At 46.6% G+C, this 20,468-nt stretch overlaps 1 protein-coding gene across 1 annotated transcript in view; it reads right to left on the reverse strand.

The window, feature by feature from the left end:
* Positions 1–20,468, reverse strand: part of map1sa (microtubule-associated protein 1Sa) — a 46,670-nt gene that overhangs the window by 26,003 nt on the left and 199 nt on the right. Inside the window, exons 2-8 of the mRNA XM_036007452.1 lie at positions 19,912–20,122; positions 12,766–12,867; positions 11,600–11,682; positions 10,919–11,059; positions 3,662–4,185; positions 2,445–3,384; positions 1,991–2,315 (exon numbers count right to left, since the gene is read on the reverse strand). Coding sequence (XP_035863345.1) covers positions 1,991–2,315; positions 2,445–3,384; positions 3,662–4,185; positions 10,919–11,059; positions 11,600–11,682; positions 12,766–12,867; positions 19,912–20,071 — 2,275 coding nt within the window. The 5' untranslated portion in view covers positions 20,072–20,122. The remainder of the gene's footprint in view (positions 1–1,990; positions 2,316–2,444; positions 3,385–3,661; positions 4,186–10,918; positions 11,060–11,599; positions 11,683–12,765; positions 12,868–19,911; positions 20,123–20,468) is intronic.

Raw genomic sequence — 20,468 nt, forward strand, 5'->3', positions numbered from 1 at the left:
ACAATAAATACGTAGAATAACAGTTGTGAATGCGTTCAACATTCACACCTGTAAAAGTCGCAAGAAAGAAAGAAAGAAACATCTGAACAAAGCTGAAAAACGACATAAAATAGAACTTAAATTGTGAAAAAGCTCCAAAAGTAAAAGATTTTTTAAAAAAATGCTGAAAAAAGTATTTAAAAAAATGCTGAAAAAAGCCTCACACGTAGGGCTGCACGATATGAGGAAAATATGCGATAACGCTGAATATCGCGATAACAATATTACTTGCGATAAATTAACAGATATTAGGAGTGTACTCAGTTCTGCCTCTCTGTTGCTTTCAGTATTCTTTTAAAATACAACAAAGTGCTCGTTGAATTTAAAACAAATTAATGGAAATCATGTCTGACATTCTTTTATTGAACAAATTGAACGTTGCCTTGACGACAGGCACTACTAAAACAGAACGGCAGTTACACTTTAAAGTGCAGTTTCCTACCGATATTTTTTTTCATCTAATACAAAAAATGTTGTAGTGTCTATCGCGATATGTCGCAACCTTTCGCAATATGTATATTGTAGGGATCGACTGATATGGATGTTTTAGTACCGATGCCGATTTTTTTTTATCAGCCTTAGCCGATGACCGATACGGGCTGCCGATTTTGTTGAGCCGATATTTGGAGCCGATACTGCTTTTGCTCCCTCAATTTACATCATAAAAATGTAAACCCTGCCACACTGGAGTTGTTTTATTAAAAATAATAAACAAAAACACAGATCAGTGTCACTTCTGCAATCATCTTACATTCACATCCCCCAAATGATATGAGCAATGTGCATCATAAGGATGGGTGCACTGCATATGGTTAACTGTGCCAGGGTCAACATCTACAACACAGCCTTGATGAGGCATTGCTTGCTGACACATCATAAGACAGATATAATCAGGTCATCACAAAATCTCCTTTGTCAACACATTTAAATAATTTAAGAAAACAATAAACCTGAAAAGTAGTCATTGAAACAAAGTGCTTGATTTGTAATTTAAGACTGCCATGGTGCTGGAAGCCTGCCAGGCCTCCAACACCAGCAAGCCTGCCAGGCCTCCAGCACCAGCAAGTCTGCCGGGCCTCCAGCACCAGCAAGCCTGCCGGGCCTCCAGCACCAGCAAGTCTGCCGGGCCTCCAGCACCAGCAAGCCTGCCGGGCCTCCAGCACCAGCAAGCCTGCCGGGCCTCCAGCACCAGCAAGTCTGCCGGGCCTCCAGCACCAGCAAGCCTGCCGGGCCTCCAGCACCAGCAAGCCTGCCGGGCCTCCAGCACCAGCAAGCCTTCCAGGCCTCCAGCACCAGCAAGCCTGCCAGGCTTCCAGCACCAGCAAGCCTGCCAGGCCTCCAGCACCAGCAAGCCTGCCAGGCCTCCAGCACCAGCAAGCCTTCCAGGCCTCCAGCACCAGCAAGCCTGCCAGGCTTCCAGCACCAGCAAGCCTGCCAGGCCTCCAGCACCAGCAAGCCTGCCAGGCCTCCAGCACCAGCAAGCCTTCCAGGCCTCCAGCACCAGCAAGCCTGCCAGGCCTCCAGCACCAGCAAGCCTGCCAGGCCTCCAGCACCAGCAAGCCTGCCAGGCCTCCAGCACCAGCAAGCCTGCCAGGCTTCCAGCACCAGCACTCTGCTAGTGGAGGGGCAGTGCATGGTCTGCACGTGAACTGCAGCGTCTCCAGCAACACAGAGCTGCCTGTGGATGCCTGTCTGTAAATAATGCCGGGAAAAAACTATCGGCGAACGCAGCAGCCACGTATCGGCCGATACACGTAAAAACGCAAATATCGGCCCGATATATCGGTCTATCACTGGTATATTGCGCCAGTTGATATTGCAATGACGATAAAAAAACAATATATTGTGCAGCCCTACGTAAAGAAATATACCTAATCCTATGGAATCACAACACTGACCCATTGGGCGCCATGTACGGGGACAGAATGGGATGTCCCAGCTTCATAGTTACCTTTGGTTCCTTTATTTAAAGAGTCTTTCTTCAGAAGAGTCGCGTCTTTCTTCAGAGTCCCGCTCTTCAGAGAAGCTCTCTTTACGTCTGCACTCAACACTCGTTCACTCGCTGCCTTCTTCACTTCTTTAACTGCTGCTCTCGCTGGTTTCTTCTCCTCCGTTTTCACATCCTTCTTTGGGTCTTTCTTTGGTTCCACTTTGACGTCCTTCTTTGGTTTTGTGCTAAAAGTTTCTTTCTTTACAGCTTCTCTCTTTTTCTCTATGCTCTCTTCCTTCTTTACAGCTTCTCTCTTTTTCTCTATGCTCTCTTCCTTCTTTACAGCTTCTCTCTTTTTCTCTATGCTCTCTTCCTTCTTTACAGCTTCTCTCTTTTTCTCTATGCTCTCTTCCTTCTTTACAGCTTCTCTCTTTTTCTCTATGCTCTCTTCTTTCTTTACAGCTTCTCTCTTTTTCTCTGTGCTCTCTTCCTTCTTTACAGCTTCTCTCTTTTTCTCTGTGCTCTCTTCTTTCTTTACAGCTTCTCTCTTTTTCTCGGCGCTCTCGTCTTTCTTTACGACAGCGACAGCTATCTTCTCGTCCTTCTTTTTCACTTCCTTTTTCTCTTCCTTCGACACGTCTTTCTTTGGATTTGCAGCCAGTTTCTCGGCAGCTTTCGGCAGCTTTGGTTTAGTGTCTGCCTCCTTCATCTTGATCTGTTTTTCTTCCCCGTCTTTCGGCTTCGTCTTCACTTCCTGTTTCTTGACTTCCTGCCGTGGCGGTTTGTCTTTCTGCGTGGTGCTGCTCGCTCTCGAGTCCTTCGACAGGGACTTAAGGCTCTCCCGACTCTCGGCTCGCTTCGGTTGTTTCTCTGCCGTCTTCTGCATTTCCAGGTCTCTCGAACACACGGCCGGGTGTTTGAGGAACTCCAGATGTTTGAGCTTATCGAGCCCGTCCAGGATCTGGTTCTGGGGCGTGCAGCCGGGGAACAGAACCCGGATGATCTTCTCCAGCGGGCTGGAGGGATGCCAGACCAGTAGAGCGCAGATGGAAACCAGGCAGGTCAACGGGAGCTCCGAGCCCTTTGACTGTGACGCGTTGTTCGGCCACGTCTGCGTGAAGGCATCGAGGTCCTTGCTGCCGCTGACCGGGTTCAGCGGGTACAGCTCCAGGCGGCCCACGCCCATCTTCTGGAACAGGATGAGAGGCTCTATGACGGGTCCGTTGGCCCGGCTGAGGGGTTCTGGTTTGATTCCCAGTCTGTGTAAGAGCTGCAGAGCGAGCGCTGCCTGGTCGCAGCTGCGCAGCTCGCAGGGATCGGCCGCCGCCGACTTCAGTCTTTCGGGAACGTTGAGGAAAACTACGCCCATCTCCGGGGAAACCAAGTTCTTCTGCTGCATCCAATCGGTCGGGCTGCTGGGTTAGAAAACAAGCACCGTTATTTAACAGGAATGAGAGGGGGGAACACCAGAGCAGGGGGAATGAGAGGGGGAAACATTGCGGTGGAGATGTTGATTCTATATGTGAGTTGTTGCTAGCTGCACTAAGTCAAATGTTCATCTTTTAGTAATTTTAAGTAGTTATTTTAGTAAACACAAATGGCGCGCGCGCGCACACACACACACACACATACACACACACACACACACACACACACACACAAAGACAGACACATACGTTGATTGGTCCCTACCAGTGGTCCTCGCCGTGCGCGGCGGCCGAGCCTTCCTCCGTCTCGGCGAGCTTCCTCTGCAGCAGACTGTTGAAGCCGGGCAGGTTGTCCACGCCGGCGTGGGTCAGCAGCACCGAGTCCACCCGGTCCAGGTGGCGGACCAGCTTCCAGAAGCAGGAGCGTGCGTCCGAGCCGCCGTTCACCAGCACGTTGAACCCGTTGACGGCAAAGAAGGCGGAGTCCCCGCGGCTGCCAGGGAAGATGTAGCAGCACGGGCGCGACAGCTTGAGGAAGCCCACGGTGCTGGGCGGGGCCAGCAGGGCGAAGGCCGACTCGGGCTCCAGGGACTCCGACAGGTACTCCGTGAACTCGTGCAGACCCTCCATGTCTGGCAGGACCAGGACCGGGTTGATCTGGATCTCAATGTAGTCCTGCTGCAGGGTTACCATGGTTACGGCTTCCCGCTTCCACACGCCAACTTCGGGACAGCTGAGGGTGAGGAGGGGCTTCAGAGCCGGGTCAGCACCGCCCAACAGCTCTCGCACCTGAGACACACACACACACACACACACACACACACAGAGACACACACACACAGACACACACACACAGAGACACACAGACAGGAAACAGTGTTAGGAACAGGAAGATTTCCGCCTTTTGGTGTAAGATTCAAGATTCATGATTCAGTACTTTATTGCCATACAACTCGGTGCAGGTTGCTAGGAATGTGCTTCAGTGTGCTCATGACAACATCAACAATAACAACAACAACAACAACATATAGTTAATAGATACACATATGGTGTCCCACATGGATCACACTTAACACAGGCAGGTAAAAACATCTGATCACTACATACCTGGAGGACAGTCCAGGAGGCTAAAATAACCAATATCAAGTTAAAGTGACGCGTTGCATAGGAATGCATAGCACAAGTCCACAACTTTGCAATAAATAGATAAAATACCGCTAATATGGGTGGCATAAAAAGTGATATTAGAAAAGCAGTGTGAGAGATGGAGAGTTTATACAGGCACCTTAGGGGAACCTTCTTCCATAAGCTGCTGGTACAAAGATGGAGAGCTGTTCAGAGATGTGATGGCTCTGCAGTATGTGCTGGGGAGAAAGCGGGAGCTTCTTCATAGCTCTCAACCTTCTCCCTGATGGGAGGACGGTGAAAAGGGAGTTCACAGGCTGACTGTCATCTTGTAGGATCTTTAGGCCTTTCCGGTGGATACGGGCCTCGGAGATCTCACAAATGGGGGAGAGTTTGCAGCCAATGATTCTGAGGCTGTGTTGACTATCCTGTCCAGCTGCAGCCTCTGCTGGACAGTAGCGTTGCCATTAGAGGGTGACCATTTTTCAGGACTCCCGCGGGTCACGTGATTCCCGCGGGAGTCCCGCGGTACGGGAGTCCCGCGGTACAGGAGTAAATTTCATTGTCGGTAACGTGTTCGGGACGGATCAAGAATAGAAATCAACGGGAGCGGGATGGAGGCGTAGATTAAATTAAGAAATGACGCTGCAATGTGGTGAGTGCGCTCAAAGATTGCGAGGCATTTTGTTTCAGAAAAGAGAACCACATAGACTACGTCTGTTGATCGGGAACACCGGGACCTGAGGGAGGCTCGATGGATGGTCACTACCTCTAACCCCCCAGCAGAGAGAGACACACAGCTCTGCAGCGCTGCATTCACACAACTACATCAGCACAGCAGAGGAGAGGAGCCGCTCTCACTCCCTCGGCCATCGCTGCAGCTGTACACACACACACACACACACACACACACACACACACACACACACACACACACAGTCTGATAACTTTAGACAACATAGGGAACGAAACGGGAGCGGGACGGGATTCGGGAGTCTTTCTCTCGGGATTTTGCAGGACAGGATTTTTTTGGGGGGGGCAGTCCCGTGATCGGGATGTGACGGGAGTATTTTCGTGGGATGGGAGCGACAGTTAATTCCCGTGTCACCCTCTAGTTGCCATAGCAGACAGTAACAGACAAAGTAAGGACGCTCTCGATGGCAGCTCGGTAGAACTGTAACATCCCGTCACGGGCTGCCCCAAACTTCCTCAATTGGTGAAGAAAAAAAAGCCTCTGATGGGTTTTTTTTTGGCTGTGTTGGTGATGTTATCATCCCATTTTAAAGATGATGATATCGTTGTGCCTAGAAACCTAAAACTGTCCACCCGCTCCACCACTTCTCCATTGATGTGTAAGGGCTGGGACGGCTTCCCACTTCTGCGGAAGTCGACTGCTAGCTCCTTAGTTTTGGAGACATTTAACGCTAAGTTGTGGTTAGAAGACCATTCAATCAGTGAGAGGACCTCATTACTATAGGCAACATCATCATCCCCAGAAATCAACCCCACCACCGTTGTATCATCTGCAAATTTGAACATGTTAACAGAATCAGCATGTGATGTACAGTTGCAAGGGATGGGGCGGAAAGATGGCGCCAGTGTGTGTGGTAAGCCGTCTGGTGCAGGGCAAATTGTTTGTGATTTTACTGTTTGTGTCACTGTTTATACAATGTATTGACTCTCTGCTGGTTTATGATCGCCAAACGCTGCTTGATTACCGTCTCGCATTGGAAAAGTCGCCCAAGTCTGACTGGGGTGGTCAACAAACTTGTCTCCCTCCCTTCCTGCTGAACATACCTGCTCACCTCGTACGCAATCCGGCTTCCCCTGTCCGGAGAAGACGCACTAGACGCCGTGGGAAACGCAGCGGCCAGCTGGTGAAGCTGAAAGCTCATTTAGCGGATTACCCGCCGTCACTTCTGTGCACTTCAGGATCGCTATGTTTCCTGGCGAGCCATGGATCCGGCCGCCACCTGGCTGGTACCGATTCTCGGGTCGGATATGGAGTATCCTTGCCAGCGTTCACCCCGCCCTCGTAGAGGTGGCGTTAACCATGGACATCTTCGGTCGTTGAGTCATGTAACCCTTACGGCCAGTTCCCCTGCTCCTGTCAGAGCTGCCATGGTCAATGCTAGATCGCTGGCAAATAAGACCTTTATTTTGAAGGATCTCTTTTCCCGGAACAACTTGGATTTCCCATTTGTGACTGAAACTTGGTTGAATGTTGGTGAGTCCAGCTCTTTTTCTGAACTTTTACCGCTTGACTGCACATATTTTAACTGCCCGAGGACTACTGGTCGAGGAGGAGGACTTGCCGTTATTTTTAAGGATGAGTACAACTGCAGGCAGCTGCCAATGACTACATTCTCTAGTTTTGAACTAACAATGTTTGAATTGGGCAAATTTCAGCCTGTTCTGTGTGCACTTATCTATCGACCTCCGAAATACAAGAACTTCATTGGAGATTTCTCTGAATTACTGTCTGAAATCATGCCGAAATATGACCGGATCTTAATTGTAGGAGATTTGAATATTCATGTATGCTGTCCTACGAATCTGCTGGCTAAAGACTTTTTAAATCTTACGGATGCTTTTAACCTTACACAGTTTGTAAGTGGTCCGACACAGATCCATGGCCACACATTAGATCTTGTTTTGTCAGTTTGCCTATTTTAAACATCGAATACACAAAGCTGTATTTTCTGACCACGCACCGGTTTTATTTGAGGTTTCCCTTCCCAGCACTAATACTGTTAAGAAATGCGTTCCGCCTCGTCTCCGCAGGATGATTAAACCTGCCACTGCGGCCCAATTCTCCGAAATGTTCAATGATGTTATGGAGAATATAGGGTCATCTGCTTGTCTAGGTATAGCTGAGTTGATTTCCTCTTTTTCATCTACCTGTAGCAATATTCTCGACACTATTGCACCACCTAAACCCAGGCCTCAAAACCCGAATTCTGAACCCTGGATGAATGACTTAACTCGAGCTGCTAGGCAAAAGTGTAGGAAAGCTGAGCGCCAGTGGAAAAAACATAAACTGCAGGTATTTTACGATATCCTAAAGGATAGTTGGCGTAATTACCAGAGAACTGTCAAAGCTGAAAAGGCTAAATACCTCTCTGATGTTATTGAAAAAAACTGCCATAAACCTCATGTTCTTTTTAGCACAATCAACTCTGTTCTTCATGCCCCCCGATCCACAACGCAGGAAGAGGCTTCTGTGGCCTGTGAAACATGTCTCCATTTCTTTGTGGAAAAGATCACCACCATTAGAGCTAACATTTCACTTCCAGCCTTTGACCCCTCCATTTCCAAAGTGTGTGCAGCAGTTCTCATTAAGTCTGAGCCTTTATCCCTCTCGGCCCTTACTGATATTGTTGCACATTTAAAACCTTCAATTTGTCCTATTGATATTGTACCACCTCGTCTTTTAAAGAGGTGTGGCCCACTATTGGACCAAACATCCAAGCAATTATTAACAGTAGTCTTACTTCTGGTCATGTGCCACGTTGTTTTAAAGAGGCAGTGGTGCAGCCTCTTATCAAAAGCCAAATCTGGACACCTTCTTGCAAACTATCATCCGATCTCTAAACTTCCTTTTATGTCCAAAATTTTTGAAAAGGCAGTTCTCGTGCAGCTACAATCTTTTTTAGATCTGCATGATGTCCTTGAGGTGTTCCAGTCTGGCTTTAAAGCATTTCATAGCACAGAGTCTGCACTTATAAAAGTTTTTAATGATCTTTTAATCTCAACAGACTCTGGAGATTCTGCAATCCTTCTGCTTTTAGACCTCACAGCAGCATTCGACACTGTCGACCACAGTGTTCTTATCTCTCGTCTCGAGCACGTTGTGGGGATTAAAGGCACGGCACGCGAATGGTTTAGATCAGGGGTGGCCAACCAGTTAGGTATAAAGAGCCACAAAAAAAACCGCACCATAGCAAAAAGCCACACAACACATGCACGTCCACACTACAACAGCAACAGTGTCTTCCAGATCTGATGACAGTCATAATACATAGCAGTTTTCATAGTTTTTTTTCTCACTTAGATTGACTCAGTGGGAAACCTGACAGTCTTTGTTATCCACAATCCTTTTCAGGTCTTGCTTGAACTCGATTGTGGCCACTTGAAGCAACTCTCTCACTCATCTGTCACTAAAGGGGCTTTCAAACAATCGGATTCAGCAGTGAAAGGGTTAACGAGGAAGGTGATCTGTGGCCGCTGTTTTTCCTCAGGTTGCAGAATCTGTCCTCAAAACTCTGCTGCATTATTTTCCATTTTAAAATAATTGGTAAATGTATTGGCAGTATTGGCAGATGCATTCAAATGTGCTTTTTTTTTTACTTATCTGAAATACTGTATGTTTCAGAAAAGTTAAAAACAACAATCAACCAATGACACAGCCCCCAGCCACACAGTAAGAGCCTCACAGGAGCAGGCAAAGAGCCGCATACGGCTCAAGAGCCACAGGTTCGCCACCTCTGGTTTAGATCATCTTTATCAGAGAGAGTGTTCAAAGTTAGCTTTGGCAGCTCTACTTCACCCGCAGCACCGCTGACATGTGGAGTTCCTCAGGGGTCTATTTTGGGGCCGATTCTCTTCTCCCTGTATTTGCTTCCCCTTGGTTCCATCTTAAAGAAGCATAACATCAGCTTCCATTTCTATGCAGATGCCTCACAGATCTACTTGCCTATAAAAAGTAAGGGTGATAATTCCCTAAAAAGATTGCTCGATTGTTTTTCTGACATTAAAGCCTGGATGGCCTTAAACTTTTTACATTTTAATGAAAGTAAAACGGAAGTCATGATATTTAGACCCAGTCGTGCTCCAGGAGGTCCTCTGACTCCCTATGTTACGTCATGGTAACTAACCTTGGTGTTAAAATGGACAGTGAGTTTCAACTAGAGAAGCAGATCAATTCTGGTGTAAAAGCTAGTTTCTTTCAACCCAGGCTGCTTACCAAGCTGAAGCCATTTTTATCTTTCACTGATTTTGAGAGGGTTATACATGCTTTTATCACACCTCGCCTGGATTACTGTAATGCTTTATATGTAGGTGTTAGCCAGGCCTCCCTCTCAAGATTACAAATGGTTCAAAATGCTGCCGCTCGGCTCCTTACCGGAACTCGTAAACGAGATCACATTACACCTGTTCTTGCCTCCCTTCACTGGTTACCGGTTTGTTTTAGAATCCATTTTAAGATGTTGTTGTTTGTATTTAAATCTCTTCATGGTCAAGCCCCAGCGTACGTCGTTGAACTATTAAAGCCGCACGCTCCTCTGAGGTCGTTAAGTTCTGCTGACCAGCTACTCCGTGTTGTCCCTACAACGCCGCTCAAAAATAGGGGAGAACGAGCGTTCTCAGTCGTGGCCCCGAGGCTGAGGAATGACCTGCCTCTGAATGTCAGATTGGCCCCCAGCCTTCACATTTTTAAATCACGACTTAAAACTCAAACCTTCTTGAGAGTTGTACTCTGGTCAACCTGGTTGTTTTAAATGTGCTTTATAAATAAAGTTGGATTGGATTGGAGGCATTAGTATACAATGGATATAGCAGAGGTGATAAAACACACCCCTCGGGGCACCAGTATTAATGTACTTGACATTAGAGATATTATTACTGATTTTGACCACTTGTGTTCTCTGCGATAGGAAATCCAAGATCCAGTGACATAAGGAGATATGGACCCCATTTGTTGAAGTTTCTGAAAAAGTTTACTGGGTGAAATTGTATTAAAAGCAGAGCTGTAATCTATAAAGAGGACCTCTGCATAGCTGCCTGGGGCTCCAGGTGCTGAAGAATGGAGAGGAGACATAGGGATACAGCAAACCTAAAGGGGTCTAACCTGACCACACTGGACAGATGCTTACATACTATTTTCTCAAAGATTGTCATTATAACAGATGTTTGTGCTACAGGTCTGTAATCAGGCAACTAATGCTGGGTTTTTTGGACACAGGAATTATGACAGTGGACTTAAAACATTTTGGGACAGTGCATTCCCTCAGAAACCAGTTAAAGATTTCTGAGAGGACTGAGGCAAGCTCTTCTGCACAGTGCTTGATAGTAGCGGAGGATACAAGGTCAGGACCTGCCTAACCTCCTCCTCCTCTATTACCAAAGGAGGGCTGGGGCTGTGTGATGTCATCGATTGTGTGATGTCATCAACATGGTATCTGTCAAAGCGACAATAAAACTCATTGAGCCTGTCAGGCAGCTTTGGATCGTCACTGACCACTGGTGCTGTACTGGTATAGTTAGTAATCTGCCTCAGGCCCTCCATAGCCCTCTACTGACTACTGTTAGCCTCAAGGAGCCTGTTACTTTATAAGGGGTGTGTGTGTGTGTGTGTGTGTGTGTGTGTGTCTCTGAGCGTGTGTGTGTGTGTTACCTCTTCATCGTTGAAGATGTTGATGAAGTCTCTGAGAGAGAAGTCTCCTCTCTGCAGCACGATGTCTCCAGACTCCTCCACACACTGACCCGCCAGAACCACCAGCTTATGTCGGGACGGCTCACAGACCAGCCGTCGCACCTGGGACACATTTGGGGAAAAGTCGGAATATTTTGGGGAAAAACTTTGGATATTTTGATGGAAATAAAGTTGAATAAAAAAAAAAAATAAAAAAAAACAGTTCATATTTGGGAAAAAGTCAGTTTACCGGTTGCGTTCGCTAAACCCACCAGACTCCATGTAAATAATCAGGACTTTTATCATGGTAAAACACACTTCATTCAAAGTGGACAGAAACTAAATCAAACTACCAAAAGCCGTCTTGGTTCATCTTTCCACTGTTCCAACAATCACCACTCTGGTTTGGTTGAAATAAACCCTTAATTCACCCATTTACATGTGGAGATATGCTGGTTCTATACACGCTAAAAGTCCTGATTATTTACATGGAGTCTGGTGGGTTTGGTGATGGTGATTTCGGGGCTGTTTCATGTTAAACTAAAAGGATCTTACTCTTTAACTAAAAGGTCTATCTCTGTAGGGATCCATCCCATAATGTTGTCAGACACTTTCAGAACTGTTAGTGGACACTAACTAATGCTGAACATTTAATAAACTGACCTCGGAGCAGACGAAGTCGTGTGCTGGGTTGATGATGACCTGAGTGTCCAGAATGTCTCCGCGGTGCTGCAGCGTCCTCTGACCTGGAGGACACACACAGTCAGACTAACAACAGCTGGAGGACAGACACAGTCAGACTAACAACAGCTGGAGGACAGACACAGACAGACACAGTCAGACTAACAACAGCTGGAGGACACAGTCAGACTAACAACAGCTGGAGGACACACACAGTCAGACTAACAACAGCTGGAGGACACAGTCAGACTAACAACAGCTGGAGGACACAGTCAGACTAACAACAGCTGGAGGACACAGTCAGACTAACAACATGAGAACCATCAGGAAACAGCCGCTCACTGTGAGCTCACACATCTGGTGCTAACTGTGTGTGTGTGTGTGTGTGTGTGTGTGTGTGTGTGTGTGTGTGTGTGTTCTTGTTTTACTATATTCGTGGGGTCCAAAAACTGGGACTCCAGTATACTTGTGGGGTCCCGACAGCCTTGTGGGGCCAAAATGCTGGACCCCACAAGGTTAAAGGTCTGTTTGAGGGTTAAGACTTGGTTTTAGGATTAGGGTTAGAATTAGGTTATGGTTAGGGTGAGGGTAAGGGTTAAGGTTAGGCATTTAGTGGTGATGGTTAAGGTTAGGGTAAGGGGCTAGGGAATGCATTATGTCAATGACGGGTCCCCACAAAGATAGTGAAACAAACGTGTGTGTGTGTCTCTGTGTCTGTCTGTCTGTGTGTGTGTGTGTGTGTGTGTCTGTGTCTGTCTCTGTGTGTGTGTGTGTGTGTGTGTGTGTGTCTCTGTGTCTGTGTGTGTGTGTGTGTGTGTCTCTGTGTGGGTGTGTGTGTCTGTGTGTGTGTCTGTGTGTGTGTGTGTGTGTGTGTGTGTGTGTGTGTGTGTGTGTGTGTGTCTGTGTGTGTGTGTGTGTGTGTGTGTGTCTCTGTGTCTGTGTGTGTGTGTGTGTGTGTGTCTGTGTGTGTGTGTGTGTGTGTGTGTGTGTCTGCAGGCTGTTCAGCAGACTCTCAGCTGACTGTGTTGATGTTCTAAATCAACTCTCAGACACTGATGATGTCATCATTCACCATTCCTCCTGTTCATTAAAAACTAAAGTAAAAGTAAAGTAAAAAAAAAACTCTGAAGACAGACAGGCAGACTAACCTGGAACGTCCTCTGATTGGAGGGCTGAGTGTCTGGACACGAAGAGTTTGAGCTGCTGATCCAGAACAGAAACATCCAGATCTACAGGCCAGCAACGCACACCTGAAACACACCATCATCATCATCACCATCATCATCATCCCCAAACCCACCAGACTCCATGTAAATAATCAGGACTTTTAGCGTGTATAGAGCCAGCATATTTCCACCAGACTCCATGTAAATAATCAGGACTTTTAGCGTGTATAGAGCCAGCATATTTCCACCAGACTCCATGTAAATAATCAGGACTTTTAGCGTGTATAGAGCCAGCATATTTCCACCAGACTCCATGTAAATAATCAGGACTTTTAGCGTGTATAGAGCCAGCATATTTCCACCAGACTCCATGTAAATAATCAGGACTTTTAGCGTGTATAGAGCCAGCATATCTCCACATGTAAATGGGTGAATTAAGGGTTTATTTCAACCAAACCAGAGTGGTGATTGTTGGAACAGTGGAAAGATGAACCAAGACGGCTTTTGGTAGTTTGATTTAGTTTCTGTCCACTTTGAATGAAGTGTGTTTTACCATGATAAAAGTCCTGATTATTTACATGGAGTCTGGTGGGTTTAGCGAACGCAACCGATAAACTGACTTTTTCCCAAATATGAACTGTTTTTTTTTTTTTTTTTTTTTATTCAACTTTATTTCCATCAAAATATCCAAAGTTTTTCCCCAAAATATTCCGACTTTTCCCCAAATGTGTCCCAGGTGCGACGGCTGGTCTGTGAGCCGTCCCGACATAAGCTGGTGGTTCTGGCGGGTCAGTGTGTGGAGGAGTCTGGAGACATCGTGCTGCAGAGAGGAGACTTCTCTCTCAGAGACTTCATCAACATCTTCAACGATGAAGAGGTAACACACACACACACACACACACACGCTCAGACACACACACACACACACACACACACACACACACAGCCCCCCCCCCCCTTATAAAGTAACAGGCTCCTTGAGGCTAACAGTAGTCAGTAGAGGGCTATGGAGGGCCTGAGGCAGATTACTAACTATACCAGTACAGCACCAGTGGTCAGTGACGATCCAAAGCTGCCTGACAGGCTCAATGAGTTTTATTGTCGCTTTGACAGATACCATGTTGATGACATCACACAATCGATGACATCACACAGCCCCAGCCCTCCTTTGGTAATAGAGGAGGAGGAGGTTAGGCAGGTCCTGACCTTGTATCCTCCGCTACTATCAAGCACTGTGCAGAAGAGCTTGCCTCAGTCCTCTCAGAAATCTTTAACTGGTTTCTGAGGGAATGCACTGTCCCAAAATGTTTTAAGTCCACTGTCATAATTCCTGTGTCCAAAAAACCCAGCATTAGTTGCCTGATTACAGACCTGTAGCACAAACATCTGTTATAATGACAATCTTTGAGAAAATAGTATGTAAGCATCTGTCCAGTGTGGTCAGGTTAGACCCCTTTAGGTTTGCTGTATCCCTATGTCTCCTCTCCATTCTTCAGCACCTGGAGCCCCAGGCAGCTATGCAGAGGTCCTCTTTATAGATTACAGCTCTGCTTTTAATACAATTTCACCCAGTAAACTTTTTCAGAAACTTCAACAAATGGGGTCCATATCTCCTTATGTCACTGGATCTTGGATTTCCTATCGCAGAGAACACAAGTGGTCAAAATCAGTAATAATATCTCTAATGTCAAGTACATTAATACTGGTGCCCCCAGGGGTGTGTTTTATCACCTCTTCTATATCCGTTGTATACTAATGGCTGTACATCACATGCAGATTCTGTGAAAATGTTCAAATTTGCAGATGATACAACGGTGGTGGGGTTGATTTCTGGGGATGATGATGTTGCCTATAGTAATGAGGTCCTCTCACTGATTGAATGGTCTTCTAACCACAACTTAGCGTTAAATGTCTCCAAAACTAAGGAGCTAGCAGTCGACTTCCGCAGAAGTGGGAAGCCGTCCCAGCCCTTACACATCAATGGAGAAGTGGTGGAGCGGGTGGACAGTTTTAGGTTTCTAGGCACAACGATATCATCATCTTTAAAATGGGATGATAACATCACCAACACTGCCAAAAAAAAACCCATCAGAGGCTTTTTTTTCTTCACCAATTGAGGAAGTTTGGGGCAGCCCGTGACGGGATGTTACAGTTCTACCGAGCTGCCATCGAGAGCGTCCTTACTTTGTCTGTTACTGTCTGCTATGGCAACTAGAGGGTGACACGGGAATTAACTGTCGCTCCCATCCCACGAAAATACTCCCGTCACATCCCGATCACGGGACTGCCCCCCCCAAAAAAATCCTGTCCTGCAAAATCCCGAGAGAAAGACTCCCGAATCCCGTCCCGCTCCCGTTTCGTTCCCTATGTTGTCTAAAGTTATCAGACTGTGTGTGTGTGTGTGTGTGTGTGTGTGTGTGTGTGTGTGTGTGTGTGTGTGTGTACAGCGATGGCCGAGGGAGTGAGAGCGGCTCCTCTCCTCTGCTGTGCTGATGTAGTTGTGTGAATGCAGCGCTGCAGAGCTGTGTGTCTCTCTCTGCTGGGGGGTTAGAGGTAGTGACCATCCATCGAGCCTCCCTCAGGTCCCGGTGTTCCCGATCAACAGACGTAGTCTATGTGGTTCTCTTTTCTGAAACAAAATGCCTCGCAATCTTTGAGCGCACTCACCACATTGCAGCGTCATTTCTTAATTTAATCTACGCCTCCATCCCGCTCCCGTTGATTTCTATTCTTGATCCGTCCCGAACACGTTACCGACAATGAAATTTACTCCCGTACCGCGGGACTCCCGCGGGAATCACGTGACCCGCGGGAGTCCTGAAAAATGGTCACCCTCTAATGGCAACGCTACTGTCCAGCAGAGGCTGCAGCTGGACAGGATAGTCAACACAGCCTCAGAATCATTGGCTGCAAACTCTCCCCCATTTGTGAGATCTCCGAGGCCCGTATCCACCGGAAAGGCCTAAAGATCCTACAAGATGACAGTCAGCCTGTGAACTCCCTTTTCACCGTCCTCCCATCAGGGAGAAGGTTGAGAGCTATGAAGAAGCTCCCGCTTTCTCCCCAGCACATACTGCAGAGCCATCACATCTCTGAACAGCTCTCCATCTTTGTACCAGCAGCTTATGGAAGAAGGTTCCCCTAAGGTGCCTGTATAAACTCTCCATCTCTCACACTCCATCCATCCATCCATCTTCTTCCGCTTATCCGGTAACGGGTCGCGGGGGTAGCAGCTCTCTCACACTGCTTTTCTAATATCACTTTTTATGCCACCCATATTAGCGGTATTTTATCTATTTATTGCAAAGTTGTGGACTTGTGCTATGCATTCCTGTGCACATCTGTTGTGGTAGTTATGTGAATTAGCAGATATGTAATTAGATTAAACACTGTTTGTCCATGTTAACAAACTATTTAATATAACTTGTAATGCATTTTGTGTTTGTCGTGATGCGAGTGATGAGCTCAGTAACGTTCATGGTGATATCTAAAGGTTAATATTTTATCCTATTCACGTGAGATAAAGAATGACTAGGAGTATTATGGGCTATATTTGGATGTTTTTCTCTTCCTCAGGACATCAGCTGAGAGACATTCTGCTGCCATGACGCCCCGGCTGACCCCATGTTGGTTTAACATGACGGGACTAGTACACAACGCATCACCAGCTGAGTCTACATACAGATGGGGGGGGGGGGTGTCTCTGTGTGTGTGTGTGTGTGTGTGTGTGTAGTATTATGGGATGGAGCTGCATTACTCATCATGTTGAGACGTCACGCTGCGTCCTCCATCTCTGAGAGGAGCACTTCCTCCTCAGCAAACAGGAAGCTGGAGATATTTAGTAACACCACTTCCTCTCTAACAAGAGAACCAGCTGAACATGGTCTCACTAAATACTAGACCTGGAACCAGCTGGTCTCACTAAATACTAGACCTGGAACCAGCTGGTCTCACTAAATACTAGACCTGGAACCAGCTGGTCTCTCTAAATACTAGACCTGGAACCAGCTGGTCTCACTAAATACTAGACCTGGAACCAGCTGGTCTCTCTAAATACTAGACCTGGAACCAGCTGGTCTCTCTAAATACTAGACCCTAGAACCAGCTGGTCTCTCTAAATACTAGACCTGGAACCAGCTGGTCTCTCTAAATACTAGACCCTAGAACCAGCTGGTCTCTCTAAATACTAGACCTTAGAACCAGCTGGTCTCTCTAAATACTAGACCCTAGAACCAGCTGGTCTCTCTAAATACTAGACCCTAGAACCAACTGGTCTCTCTAAATACTAGACCCTAGAACCAACTGGTCTCTCTAAATACTAGACCCTAGAACCAGCTGGTCTCTCTAAATACTAGACCCTAGAACCAACTGGTCTCTCTAAATACTAGACCCTAGAACCAGCTGGTCTCTCTAAATACTAGACCCTAGAACCAACTGGTCTCTCTAAATACTAGACCCTAGAACCAACTGGTCTCTCTAAATACTAGACCCTAGAACCAACTGGTCTCTCTAAATACTAGACCCTAGAACCAGCTGGTCTCTCTAAATACTAGACCCTAGAACCAACTGGTCTCTCTAAATACTAGACCCTAGAACCAGCTGGTCTCTCTAAATACTAGACCCTAGAACCAACTGGTCTCTCTAAATACTAGACCCTAGAACCAGCTGGTCTCTCTAAATACTAGACCCTAGAACCAGCTGGTCTCTCTAAATACTAGACCCTAGAACCAGCTGGTCTCTCTAAATACTAGACCCTAGAACCAACTGGTCTCTCTAAATACTAGACCCTACAACCAGCTGGACATGAACTCTCTGAAGTATTTTAATCGTTGCTCTGAACCTGTCTTTCTCCACGGTCTGTAGTGGGACTGTAGGTGGATTCTTATAACACGTAACGTAACGTTAGCACGGCAGAGTAACGTTATCTCAGCCTGCTACTGAGACCAGCACCTCAGCCTGGTACTGAGACCAGCACCTCAGCCTGCGGTGTTGTTCGATGCCGTTAACCGGTAAGGGGGTATGCTCAGCGGTGAGACGCGGAGGATGTCCCTAGCTCACACTCCTAGCTCATGAGCTAGGTGGAAAGCTAACGCCAGCCGACCACCTGTCCCATCAATCCTGCTGCAGGTGTCTCATTAGACAACAAACTGGACTACATCCAACTTCAACCAAACTCCCAGCGCCAGTTCAGAGACTGCTGTGTTTTTGTTGTTGTGGAAACATGGCTGAACAACAGCGTACTGGACTATCCAGCTACCAGGCCGGCTGCTCTGCTGCCGGGTAAGACTAGTGGAGGAGGGCTGTGTTAACACGGACTGCTGCTTGTATCCAACTAACAGCTAACTGCTGGTGGAGTTTGTGACTGTTAGATGAGATCATTCTACATCCCACGCAGATTTACGGCTGTGTTAATACTCTGTTTACAGCCTACCAAGCGCTAATGCTAGTATGTGTTAGCTGAACTTTACGGAGCATATAATGTGTTCCGTATGTCGTTTTTATATAATGTAGTTTGTATATAATGTAGTTTGTATATAATGTAGTTTGTATATATGTTAATTGTGTAACCACTAAAGCCACGGTGAAACGCTGTTTAGTGTATATGGTTGAAATGATAATAAAACACAGTTGAGTTGACCTTCTGTCTGTCTGTCTGCCTGTCTGTCTGTAACGGTAGGCGTGGCTTGGGAGTGGACTCTGAGCAGCGAAGCAAGTGCATTCTGGGATTTGGTGTCTTTCATCCACATGAGCCAAAAACACATTTCCTGGCTTTTCTCGACCTAGAAGGCACCAATTTAAATTTGTTTTTCACATTTATACTCCATAAGTGACCCAATTTAAAGATATATTCAGCTTTCCAGCGGTGAAATATCCCATTAAGTCCCAAATGGTTGTGTGCTGTGGTTGTATCCTGTTAGAGAGAGTTAGGTGGTGGTTATTAATTATAAAGTCCTACCAGGAGAGAGAAGGGTTACCATGGCTCCCAGATCACCTCTAGCTCTCTCTGTGGCAACGCTCCGCTATTATCAGATATGACCAATTCATATCACACGGGAAATTAATACAGGGACACGGTATACACCGCTATACCGCCCAGCACTGAGTGTGTGTGTGTGTGTGTGTGTCTCTGTGTGTGTGTGTGTGTCTCTGTGTGTGTGTGTGTGTGTGTGTGTGTGTGTGTGTGTGGACATTTGATAAACTAACTGCTCTGTAATTAAATACTTCTAAAATGATCACTGATTGGCTGTCGGTGTAATCTGAAGGTAGCTGCTGCTTCATGACTGTTAACCTACTTTAAACAGGAACTACATGACAACATGACTACACTACACTACACTAACAACTGCTGGGGGGGGGTCAGAATATAGAGGAAAATAATCTAAACATTTTGAGAAAAAGAATATAGAAAAGACAGATGACAGGATGTCCTCTCTGAAGTCAGCAGATCTACATTTAACCCTAAAAACCAGAAACAGCTGCTTCACGTGGTGGAGGCTCCATGTTATCACGATAGGAGTGGTCTGTCTGTCTGTGTGTGTGTGTCTCTGTATATATATATATATATATATATATATATATATATATATATATATATATATATATGTATGTGTATGTGTGTGTGTTTCCTCCTGGTTAGCTTAAAGTTAGCTTGTTGTGCTAAGCTCGTGTTTTCACCCCGGGAGCCGTCTAACAGTGTCCGTTACCGACCAGAGAAACCACCGACCGCAGGTTAGCTCGTGAGCTTTAACGGTCGCTGTGAAACCGGAAAACGGCTTCTTTGGTTATTTTAGGGAGAACTGACATCATCGCGGTTCACTCTTCTCCCCGGGCTTTTATTGTGAAAGGGCCCGCTGACCGTTGAAGCTAGTAGGGACGTCACAGCTACGGCGACGGTTAGTTACGTTTAGGCAAAAAAAACTAGTTTACGTTTAGGAAAAAGATCGTAGTTTGGGTTAAAACACTCGCGAGGAACGAACACGCGTTTCCTGGGTGAAAGTATTACACTTATATTAGATTTTGCGTCACTTAGCGTCAGTTAGCGGCTTTATTGTGAAAGGGCCCGCTGACTTCCCGCCCTGAGTCCCAGCAGTTAGCGGCTCGGTTCGTGTAAAGTTTACCAGAACTTACCGGACTCTATCTGGCGCAGGATCGGCTCCAGCAGGCCGGTGGTCCGCAGCGCCCCGACCACCACGAGCACCGAGTAACCCGCCGCCGCGGGCCCGGGGGAACCGGGAGAAGAAGCTCCGGGACCGCCGCCCCGCTCCGCTGCTACTGCCGCCGCCATCATGCTTTCGGACAGTCCACAAGTGACGTCGACCGATCGTTAGCCCCGCCCCCGCTGTTTGTAAGAGGCGGGGAAATGATTTAACTGGCATACGCGGCAGCCAATCAGAGAGGAGAACAGAGCAGCTGATGGCCAATCAGAAGAGAGGAGTGCATTAGGGTACGGCTGAGGAAAACGTTTCAAACTTATATAAATACATAACACGAGGTTATAATATCAGCTCTGAAAATGGGTTTAAACTTCGGTTTAAAGCGTTAAGAGTTAGTGTAAAAACAGGCTTAAAAACAGTCCGGAAACAGACATTAAACAGACAGACAACAGACGTAAAAACAGTCAGAAAACAGACGTAAAAACAGTGACAAAACAGATTTGAAAACAGTCAGAAGACCCAAAGAGGCAG

This window comes from Sander lucioperca, chromosome 11, assembly GCF_008315115.2.
Source record: "Sander lucioperca isolate FBNREF2018 chromosome 11, SLUC_FBN_1.2, whole genome shotgun sequence".
Taxonomy (NCBI): Eukaryota; Metazoa; Chordata; class Actinopteri; order Perciformes; family Percidae; genus Sander; species Sander lucioperca.